Source organism: Choloepus didactylus, chromosome 7, assembly GCF_015220235.1.
Source record: "Choloepus didactylus isolate mChoDid1 chromosome 7, mChoDid1.pri, whole genome shotgun sequence".
In the NCBI taxonomy this organism is placed as follows: Eukaryota; Metazoa; Chordata; class Mammalia; order Pilosa; family Megalonychidae; genus Choloepus; species Choloepus didactylus.
This window is the reverse complement of record NC_051313.1, coordinates 84,489,598-84,501,915: the sequence shown is the minus strand read 5'-3', so window position 1 is coordinate 84,501,915 and position 12,318 is coordinate 84,489,598. Positions and strand designations below refer to the sequence as shown.

Below are 12,318 nucleotides of genomic sequence, written 5' to 3'. Positions count from 1 at the left end.
TACATGATATAAGTATCATGCAAATTTCATTTTGGTCTTTTATAGGTTATATTGAATTTACACCTGAACTTGTGAAAAACTGTCATCTCTACAATATTTATTTCAATGTTCCATTATATATTTCAGTACATTTTATAATTTCGCCTAACAAGATACTGACATCTGTTATATTATTGTTTGTAGCAACTACGAATGGAAATTTTTCTATTACATCATCCAACTGGTTAATGATTTTAACAAACATGTATCCAGGTACCTTGAAAACTCTTATTAATTATAATCTGTTGATTCCTTTTTTTTCTTGGTAGACGCTAGCATCTGCAAATAAAAGTTGTTTCCCTTTTTCTCTTCCCCAATGTTTATACCTAATGTCATTCTTGTCCAACTAAGACCTATAGGAAAATGCTGATGAGTAGCAATACTACTTGGTATCACTATTCTATATCTGACTTTAATGGGAATGTTTCTATTCTTTTGCTATTAAGTATGGTGCTCACTACAGGCTCCTTTTGTTAAGTAGTTTCTTCGCTTCTAATTTAGTAGGACTTTTTTAAAAAAAATCGTTACTACAAATTGAGTTTAACCAAACATTCTTTGCAATCTATTAAGATGCTTATATATCTCAGTTAATCTCAATATCTTAAACTACTTCCTTATATTTCCTAATATCTCATCCTTGCATTCTTGGGATAAAACTAATTTGATTCTTATGAAATATTTTATTACAGTGTAGGTTTTAATTGCTAATATTTTTATCTATGGCTTTTAAATACTTGGCTCTACTTTCATGAGAGAACAGTTTATGGTTTTCTCTTTCTGTGTGCTACTATTACTGTCTTGTTTCTGTATCAGAATTATGCTAGCCTAGCAGAATAAATTAGAAAACTTTCCACTTTTACTACATTCTTTGAATAATTTAAGACGTATCTATTAATTGAAAGAGGAAGAAAAGCTTTTATTTTATTTTTAGAAGTGCATATAATTGGCAAGTAGTTACATGTAATTTTTAGCCTATTCAACTAGTACACAAAACCTAAACATAAGTGAGAGTAAAATCTGGTGGTACACATAGAATCAGCATACCTGAGAACTAGCAATGTCTTATTTACACATAAGCAGATTTTTTTTTTTTTTTAGTTGTTAGAACGTTGAAAGAAGTTCTAACTGCCAAGGTCCTACATTTGACGAGGACAAACTTTTAAAATATGGGCTTGTTTCTTCAAGGATATGTCACACAAAAAAAATTGAACAACGTTAAGAAAAATGGGTTTGTCAATATCTAAGTCACATCAGATAAGCAGCTCAATATGCTTCCCAATTACAACACCAACTCACTTTTGATTTAATTGTTTGAATGTGTTGCTCCACTTCTTCAATGTCTTCAGTATTTTCTAAACGTTCATATGCAGCACTTCTAGTGCCTTTTATCAGATTTAAAGGTAATGCTGACATGCCATAGGCCTGTAAGGAACAAAATTGAAATGTGTAGTAAGAATAGTTTAAACCTTAAACACAATTTTCAGGGAAAAAAACATCCTTTAAAGTAATAACTTAGAGTGAGCAGTTATGAAATCACGATGAAATTCTCTCATAATTTACTGTTTATTTCACATGTACATTTAAACAGTTACATTTATAACACTAAGTATTTCGAGAATAGTTAATATACCTCAAAGGGCAAGTTACATATTTTCTGTAACTATAATAATTTATAAAAGCAAGAAATTTACAGCTTAAGGCTAATCAGGGGTTAAGATAGTGGGAATTAGTAAAAACAATTTACAAAATTATTTTCCAAGGGAAAAAGAAACTATTTTAGTCAAGTATAGCAAACCTTTAGTAAAATACGTATTTTAATATACTCATGGTATGTGATTAGTATATCAATTTTATGAATATACAGGTTTTTAAAAAAACGTAGTGATATATGTACTTCTTTATTAACTCATTAAGATCTGGCAGTAAGTTTCTAACTACTGAATTTCAAAGTAATAATGAAGGCAAATTATATTCCTGAAATAAGTATGAAATGATTTGAAATTATCTGAGATTTCTACTGTTGCAAAGTCACAGGTACTGTTTATATTGCTTTGAACTAATGCCTACATTTTTTTCTTTTTAATGCAGTTTTATGGAGGTATACTGACACTCCATACAATCCATCCAAAGTATATAATCAATGGCTTACAGTATCATCACATAATTGTGCATTCATCACCACAATAAATTTTAGAACATTTTCATTACTCCAAAAAAAAAAAAAGAAAAGAGACAATCCCAAACATTCCATATCCTTTATTCCCCCTTATCATTATTAATATGAAAACATATTAAGACACTACTGTTACCTATAGTCCATAGTTGGCAACAGGTAGGTTTTTCCTATATACCACTCTATTATTAACTCCCTGTAATACTTCATACATTTGTTCTAGTTAATGGAGGAAATTTTTCATGTTTGTACAGTTAATCACAGTCATGGTCACCACAAGATTTACTGAGTTATACAGGCCCAAGTATTAATCTCTGGCCTTCCTTCTGGTGACATACATGACTCTGAACTTCCCCTGCCACCATATTCACCAACAGTTCAGCACTATAAATTATACACACAATGATGTGCTACCATCACCTCTATCTATTTCCACTCATTTAAACTCAGCATAGTAAAAATTCTGTGCACATTCAGCAACTGCTTCCCATTCTCTAGCCTCATTTTATCTCCTGGTAACCGATATTCTAGATTCTATGTCTATGAGTTTACATATTATAATTAGTTCATATTAGTGAGATCATACAATAATTGTCCTTTGTTGTCTGGTTTATTTCACTCAACATAATGTCTTCAAGGTTCATCCATGTTGTTGCGTGCTTCAGGACTTCATTCTTCCTTACTGCTGAATAATATTCCATCGTCTATACATACCACATTTTGTTTATCCTTGATCTGTTAATGGACACATGGGCTGTTTCCATCTTTTGGCAACTGTGAATAATGCCACTATGAACATTGGTGTGCAAATGTCTATTTGTGTCCCTGCTTTCAGATCTTTTGGGTATATACTGAGTAGCAGGACTGCTGGATCGAAGAGCAACTCTATACTTGGCTTTCTGAGGAAGAGCCAAACTGTCCTGCACAGCTGCTGTACCATTTTACATTCCCATCAACAGTGAATAAGAATTCCTATTTCTCTCCATACTCTCCAACACTTGTAGTTGCCTATTTGTTTAATAGTGGCCATTCTAATAAGTGTGAAATAACACCTCATTGTGGTTTTGATTTGCATTTTCCTAATAGCTAGTGAAGATGAGCATCTTTTCATGTGCTTTTTAGCAATCTCTATTTCCTCTTTGGAAAAATGTCCATTCATGTCATTTGCCCATTTTAAAATTGGGTTGTCATTTTACTGTTGAGTTGTACAATTTCTTTGTGTAACCTGGATATTAATCCCTCATCAGATATGTTGTTTCCAAATATTTTCTTCCATTGAGTCGATTACCTTTTCACCCTTTTGACTAAGTCCTTTGAAGCACTTAAGTATTCAATTTTGAGGAGGTCCCATTTATCTAGGTTTTCTTTCATTGTTTGTGCTCTGGGTATCAGGTCTGCCTACCACTAGATCTTGAAGATGTTCTCTAAATTTCTTTGAGGAGTTGTATGGTATTGTCTCTAATTTTTAGGTGTTTGCTCCATTTGAGTTAATTTTTGTTTGGGGAGTCAGATATGGATCTTCTTTCATTCTTTTGGATATGGATATCCAATTGTCCCAGCACCCTTTCTTGAATAAACTGTTCTGTCCTAGTAATGTGGACTTGGGAGACTTGTCAAAAATCATTGATAGTAGATCTGAGGGACTATTTCTGAACTTTCAATATGATTTCATTGATCAGTATGTCTATCTTTATGCCAGTACCATGCTGTTTTTTTTAAATTCAGACTTACTGAGATATATTCACATGCCAAATAATCAACAGTGTACAATCATTGTTCACAGTACCATCATATAGTTGTGCATTCATCACCACAATCAATTTTTTAACATTATTTTCATTACTCCAAAATAACAAAAATAAGAATAAAAAACCAAAATATCCAATCTACCCCACCAACCCCTATTATTCATTTAATTTTTTCCCCATTTTTCTACTCATCTGTCCATACACTAGATGAAGGGAATGTGAGTCACAAGGTTTTCACAATCACAAAATACACCATATAAGATATATAGTTATATCAATCATCTTCAAGAATCAAGGCTACTGGGTTGCGGTTCAACAGCTTCAGGTATTTCCTTCTAGCTATTCCAATGAACTAAAAACTAAAGAGGGATATCTATATAATACATAAGAATAACCTTCAGAATGATCTCTCAGCTCCATCTGAAATCTCTCAGCCACAGAAACTTCATTTTGTTTCATTTCTCTTCCCTGTTTTGGTAAAGAAGGCTTTCTATATCTCACAATGCCAGGTTCAGACTCATCTCCAGGAGTTATGTCCCACGTTGCCAGGGAGATTTATACTCCTGGGAGTTATATCACACGTAGGTGGGAGGGCAGTGAGTTTACCTGCCATGTTGGCTTAGAAAGAGAGGCCACCATGTAAGCTATAAAAGAGGTTCTCTGGGGGTGACACTTAGGCACAATTGTAAGTAGGCTTAGCTTCTCCTTTGCAGTAACAACCTTCATAAGGGCAAGCCCAAGGTCCAGGGCTTAGCCTTGTAAATTGGTAGTCCTCAATTCTTGTGAGAATTTCAGTAATTCCACAGATGGGGAAATTTAATATTTCCACATTTTTCCCCAGTCCCTTAAGGAGACTGCAAATACATTTTTATTCTCTGCCCAAATTACTCTGGAATGTATCAGGACTTCACACTAACCTATACAGACCAACTAGATTTCACTCCCTTTTCAAAGTTCCATGTAATTGTAGTGTTTGAATAAACTGACAATACAAGTTAAATTATAATGCTGTAGAAAATATAGATTTTGCACCAAATAAACGTCTCTTCCTTTGGTTTCACATAGAAGTTGAAGTTTTAAAACATTGTCAATATCGTCCTTTACCCTTTAGTCTGATTTGCCTTCGTCCTAACCAGATCAGCTTCATTCATACCTCTAATTAAAGTACTAACTCTTTTTCAGCTTTTTTAACAGTTGCTGTATGGGGTAATACTGACATTCGTAGCTGCTGAACTCTAGCTCTGATTCTCAGGTGTCACAGAGATACCCAAAGTTCCAGAGACCGACCAGGTTTTACGTAGACAGCTCAGCATCTCAGAATTTAGAAATAACCATTACAACTCAGGAATAGATGCAACTGCTGTAAGAGCTTACAATCTAAGCAACTTTACAATAAGTCTTACCCTGATAACCTGTGCTCTAAAATTCAATTCTCAGAGTTTGCACATTATGTTTAGTACATGTTAGTGAGGTGTTACTATGTTTGTCTTTTTCGTTTCTGGCTTATTTCACTCAATGCTGTCCTCAAGGTCCATTCAGCTGGTTGCATGCCTCACAACTTCATTCCTTCTGTAGCTGCTCAATATTCTATTGTATGTATATACCACAGTACACCATTCTGTTTATCAGTGATGTACCCTCAGGCCACCTCCATCCATTGCAAATCATGAATACTGCTGCCATAAACACAGTATGCAAATGTCCATTCCTGTCCCTGCTCTCAGTTCTTCCAAGTATGTACCCAATAATAGGGTTGCAGGACCTTATGGCAACCCAATTCTTAGCATCTTGTGGAACTACCACCACACTTCCTTCCAGATCAGCTGCACCATTCCACTTCCCTAACAACAGTGAATAGATACCTCCCTCTCTCCACATTCTCTCCACCACTTGTATCCCTCTGATTATTTTCCCCCTGCTATTTTATAGACATACATTCACATAACATACAATCATCCACAGTGTACAATCAATTGTTTACAGTACCATCATATAGTTATGCATTTATCATCACAATCAGTCCTTGAACACATTCATTACTACAAAAAAGTTAAAAGAAGAAAAAAAAAGAAGAAAAAATAAAAACAAAACACAATAGAAAGGTCGGACCCACCACCACCACCAAAAATCCATACCCTCCCTTATATCACCCCCTTACAGACATTCAGGTTTGGTATATTGCCGTTGTTACAATTACTGGAAGCATATTACAATGTTATTGTTAACTATAGACTCTGGTTTGCACAAATCATATTTTTTCCCCAATACCATCCCACTTTCAAAAACTTGCAAAGTTGACATTCACTTGTTCTCTCTCCTGTAAATACATTTTTATATTTGTAAATTTAATCACTATCATTGAACACCCTAGGTTTCACTAAGTTATATACCCCCAGTCTTTATCTTCTATCTTTCCTTCTGGCATCATACTTGCCCCAAGCCTTCCTCTCTCAACCATACTCACACTCAGTTTTGTTCAGTGTGCTTACAATAGTGCACTACCATTACACAGTATTGTGCTATCCATTTCTGTATCTACACAATCAATCCTGTTGAACATGCTATACCCCTTCAGCATTAAATGCCTGATCTCTATCCTTTTTCTGTCACCTGATAACCTGTGTTCTCAGTTTGAACTCTCAAAGGTTGTTTATTAATGTTAGTTCATGTAAATGAGATCATACAATATTTGTCCCTTCATTTCTGGCTAATTGTGCTCAACAGATCATCCTCAACGTTCATCCACACTGTTATATGCCCCATGACTTTATTAGGTCTTACAGCTGTGTAATATTCTATCATATGTATATACCACAGTTTGTTTATCCACTCGTCTGTTGATGGACATTTGGGCTGTTTTCATCTCTTGGCAATCCTGAATAATACTGCTAAGAACACTGGTTTACAAAAGTCTGCGTCTTAGCTTTCAGTTCCTCCAAGTATATACTCAGTAATGGAACTGCTGGATCACATGGCAGTTCTATACTTAGCTTCCTGAGGAACTGCCACACTACCTTCCAGAGTGGCTGCACAATTCTAAATTCCCATCAACAATGAAAAAGTGTGCCTCTTTCTCCACGTCCTCTGCAGAACTTGTTCTCTGGTTTTGTTTTGTTTTTTTTTGATAGTGTCTATTCTAGTAAGTGTGAGATGATATCTCATTGTGGTTTTGATTTGCATTTCCATAACAGATAGTGACATTGAGCATCTTTTCATATGTTTTTAAGCCATTTGTACTTCCTCTTCAGAAAAGTATCTGTCCATGTCTTTTGCCCATTTTTAAATTGGGCTGTCTGTATTTTTGTTGTTGAGTTGCAGGATCTCTTTATATATATTCTGGATATTAAACTCTTATCTGACACATTGGTTTCCAAATATGTTCCTCCCATTGCGAAGCCTGCCTTTTTACTTTTCTGACAAAGTCCTTTGATGCATAAAAGTGTTTAATTTTGAGGTGATTCCATTTATCTATTTTTTTTCTTTCATTGCTCATGCTTTGGGTGTAAGGTCTAGGAAACCACCTCCTATAATAAGATCTTTAAGATATTTCCCTAAATTTTCTTCTAAAAGTTTTATGTTCTTAGCTCTAATGCTTAGGCCTTTGACCCATTTTGAGTTAATTTTTGTATAAAGTGTGAGATAGGAATCCTCCATCATTGTTTTGATTATGGATATCCAGTTATCCAAACACTATTTATTGAAGACAGTGCTCTGCCCCAGTTGAGTTGCCTTCACCGACTTATCAAATACCAATTGTCTATAGATCAGAGGGTCTATTTCTGAACACTCAATTCGATTCCAATTGTCAGTATATCTAACTTTATGCCAGTACCATGCTATTTTGACCACTGTAGTTTTGTAGTATGCTTTAAAGTCAGGTAGTGTGAGACCTCCCTCTTCTTTCTCAAGATATTTTTGGCTATTTGGGGCACTCTGTCCTTCCAAATAAAATTGGTTATTGATTATACTACTTCTGCAAAGTTGTTGGGATTTTAATTGGTATTGCATTGAATCTATAAATCAATTTAAGTAGAATTGACATCTTAACTATATTTAGTCTTCCAATTCCTGAACACGGTATGGCCTTGCATTTATTTAGGTCTTCTTTGATTTCTTTTAGCAGTTTCTTGTAGTTTTCTGTGTATAGGTCTTTTGTGGCATTGGTTAAGTATATAACTAAATATTTGATTCTTTTGGTGGCTATCATAAATGGATTTTTTTTTCTTGATTTCCTCTCATGTTGCTCATTACTAGTGTATAGGAATACTGATTTTGCCTGTTGATCTGGTACCCTGCCACTTTGCTGCTTTCATTTATTAGCTCTAGTAGCTTTGCTGTAAATTTTCTGTATATAAGATTATATCATCTGCAAAGAGTGAAAGTTTTACTTCCTTTCCATTGTGGATGCCTTTTTGTTTCTTTTTCTTGCCTAATTGCTCTAGCTAGAACTTCCAGCACAATGCTGAATAACAATGGTGACAGCGGGTATCTTGTCTTGTTCCTGATCTTAGAGGGAAAGCTTTCAGTCTTGAGTATAATGTTAGATGTAGGTTTTTCATATATTGCCTTTATTACATTGAGGAAGGTCCCTTCTCTTCCTATCCTTTTGAATGTTTTCATCAAGATAGGATGTTGAATCTTGTCATATGCCTTTTTTGCATCAATTGAGATGATAATGTGGTTCTCCCACTTTGATTTATTGATTTGGTGTATTACCTTAATTGATATTTTTGTGTTGAACCAGCCTTGCCATAACTGGAATAAATCCCAGTTGGTCAGGATGTACAATTCTTTCAATGTGCTGCGGGATTCAATCTGCGAGTACTTTGTTGAGAATTTTCGCATCTATATTCATCAAAAGAGATTGGTGTGTAACTGTCTTTTCTTGTAGTATCTATGGTTTTGGTATGTTGACTTCACAAAATGAGTTAGGTAGCTTTCCCTTCTCTTCAATTTTTTTGAAGAGTATGAGCAGGATTAGTACTAATTCTTTCTTGAAGGCGTGGTAGAATTCACATGTGAAGCTATCTGGTCCTGGGCTTTTCTATTTTGGGAGCTTTTTGATGACTGACTCAATCTCTTTACTTGTGATTGGCTTGTTGAGGTCATGTATTTCTTCTTGAATCAGTGTTGGTTGTTCATGGCTTTCTAAGAAGTTGTCCATTTCATCTAAGTTGTATAGTTTATTAGTATACAGTTGCTCATAGTTTCCTCTCATCTCCTTTATTTTCGTGGAGTCAGTAGTTATGCGCCTTTTCTGGTTTGCTAAAACTGCCATCATGCAAAATACCAAAAAATTGAGTGGCCTTAATAGAGGGGATTTATGAGGCTACAAATTTACAGTCTAAAGCCATGAAAATGTCCAAATTTTAGGCATCGACAAGAGGATACCTTCACTGAAGAAAGGCTGATGGCGTCTGGAAAACCTCTGTCAGCTGAGAAGGCAATTGGTTGGTGTCTGCTGGTTCTGTGCTCCTGGGTTGTTTCAAAATGGCTTTCTCAAAAACGTCTCTGGGCTTCTGTCTCTCTTGGCTTCTCTCAGCTCTTTGCTTAGTTCTCCTGGGGCATTTCTCTCTAAACATCTGAGAGTCCTCTCTTAGCTTCTCTGGAGCAAACACTGGGCTTCATCTCTTAGCTTAGCATCTCCAAACGTCCTTCTGTCTGCATCTCCCAGTATCTCCAAGCATCTGGGTCTGTATCTGCAATTAGCTTCTCTTCAAAAATGTCTCCCTCAGCTTCTCTGAGATTCTGCTCTCCATGAGCTCTCTTGAAGTACTCCAGGGAACTAATCACTGGATGGGTGGGGTCACACCTCCACGGAAATGATCTAATCAAAAGGTCTCACCTACAGTTGGGTGAGTCACATCTCCATGGAAACAACCTAATCAAACATTGCTGTACCAGTTTGGATCTATTATATCCCCCAGAAAAGCAATGTTCTTTAATGCAATCTTGTAGGAGAAGATTTACTAGTCTTCTGATTAGGGTGGAAACTTTTGATTGAGTGTTTCCATGTTGATGTGAGTACACACCTGTGGGCGATACTTTTGATTAGATTATTTTCATGGAGGTGTGGCCCTGCCCATTCAGGGTGGATCTTGATTAGTTCACTGGAGTATTTAAGAGAGAAGCTAAGAGCTGACACAGGCCCAGATGCTCACTGATGCTTGGAAATGCTTGGAGATGGAGACAGAAGGATACTGGAGATGCTAAGCTAAGAGATGAAGCCCACAGTTTTTCCTGGAAAAGCTAAGAGAGGACCCCCAGACACAGAGAGAAACATCCTGTGAGAAAGAAGCAAGGACGCAGAGAAACTGAGAGAGAGTTGCCAATACAGACACCCAGAGACATTTTGGAGAAAGCCATTTTGAAACACAACCCAGGAGCAAAGGACCAGCAGACACCAGCCATGTGCCTTCCCAGCTGACAGAGGTGTTCTGGACACCATAAGCCATTCTTGAGTGAAGGTGTCCTCTTGTTGATGCCTTGTATGGACACTTTCATGGCTTTAGAACTGTAAATTTGTAATCTAATAAATACCCTTTATAAAGGCCTATCCATTTCTGGTATTTTGCAACTCTAGCAAACTGGAACAGTTCCACCTTAATCAAAAGACTAATAAGTCTGACCTCACAGGATTGTACTGAAGAACATAGTTTTTGTGGGGGACATATTAGATTCAAACAAGCATGATCCCCTTTTCTATTTCTGATGTTATTTGCACCCTCTCTCTCTCTCTCATTTTTTTTTAACCTTAGCTAAGGATCCATCAATTTTACTGATTTTCTCTGGGAACCAACTTCTAGTTTTGTTGATTCTCTACATTGTTTTCATATTCTTATTTTCATTTATTTCTGCTCCAGTCTTTGTAATTTTTTTTCCTTCTGTTTTCTTTGGGGTTAGTTTGTTGTTCTTTCTCTAGTTCTTCCAGGTGAAAAGTTAATTCCTCAATTTTTGCTCTTTCTTCTTTTTTAATATAGGTGCTTAGAGCAATAAATTTCCCTTTAAGCACTGCCTTTGCTGTACCCCATAAGTTTTAATATGTTGTGTTTTCATTTTTACTTTCCTCAAGATATTTACTAATTTCTCCTGTGATTTCTTGCTTTACCCACTGGTTGATTAAGAGCCTGTTGTTGGGCCTCCATATAGTTGTGAATATTCCAGACCTCCACCTGTTACTGATTTCCACCTTCATCCCACTATGATCCAAGAAAGTGTTTTGTATACTATCAATATTTTTAAGTTTAGAGACTTGCTTTGTGACCCAACATGTGGTCAATCCTACAGAATGATCCATGAACATTTGAGAAAAATGTGTATCCTGCTGTTGTGGGGTGTAGTGTTCTATAAATGTCTGTCAAGTCTAGTTCATTTATCATACAATTCAACATCTCTTTTTCCTTATTGATCCTCTGTCTAGATGTTCTATCCATTGATGAAAGTGGTGTATTGAAGTCTCCAACTATTATTATAGAGGTATCTTCTACTTCTTTCCGTATTGTCAGCATTTGCCTCGTATTTTGGAGCACTCTGGCTTGGTGCATAAATATTTATGATTGTTATGTTTTCTTCATGAATGGTCCCTTTAGTATTTCTTGTAAAGCAGGTCTCTTATTCACAAAAGCTCTATTTGTCTGAAAGTATTTTAAAGTCTCCCTCATATCTGAAGGACAGTTTTGCCAGATATAGAATTCTTGATTGGCAGTTTTTCTCTTTCAGTATCTTAAATATATCAAACCACTGCCTTCTTGCCTCCATGGTTTCTGCAGGGAAATCCATACATAGTCTTATCAAGCTTCCTTTGTAGGTGATGGATCATTTTTCTCTTGCTGCTTTCAGAATTCTCTTTGACTTTGACATTGGACTATCTGACCAGTAAGTGGCTTGGATTAGGTCTATTTGGAGATATTCTATTTGGGGTACTCTGTGCTTCCTGAATCTGTTATTTTATGTCTTTTATAAGAGTTGGAAAATTTTCATTGATTATTTCCTCCATTATCCCTTCTGCCCCTTTTCCCTTCTCTTCTCCTTCTGGGGCACTCATATAACGTATACTTGTGCCCTTCACGCTGTCATTCAGTTCCCTAACACACTGTTCATATTTTTCCATTCTTTTCCCTATCTGTTCTTTTGTGTATATGATTTCAGATGTTTTGTCTTCTAGTTCACTTATCCTTTCTTCTACCTCTTCAAATCTGCTGTTGTATGTCTCTATCGTGTTTTTCATCTCTTGTATTGTGCCTTTCATTCTCATAAATTCTTCCATTTGTTTTTTCAAGCTTGCATATTCTTGACAGTCACCCAGGGTCTTCTTTATGCCCTTCATCTCTTTTGCTACATTTTCCTTCGGCTCCTTGA

General features: G+C 35.9%; 1 protein-coding gene across 1 annotated transcript in view; it reads right to left on the bottom strand.

Moving 5' to 3' along the window:
* The window catches only part of LMBRD1 (LMBR1 domain containing 1), a 228,410-nt gene that overhangs the window by 73,087 nt on the left and 143,005 nt on the right, over window positions 1-12,318 (bottom strand). The window contains exon 8 of the mRNA XM_037842304.1: window positions 1,336-1,461. Coding sequence (XP_037698232.1) covers window positions 1,336-1,461 — 126 coding nt within the window. The remainder of the gene's footprint in view (window positions 1-1,335; window positions 1,462-12,318) is intronic.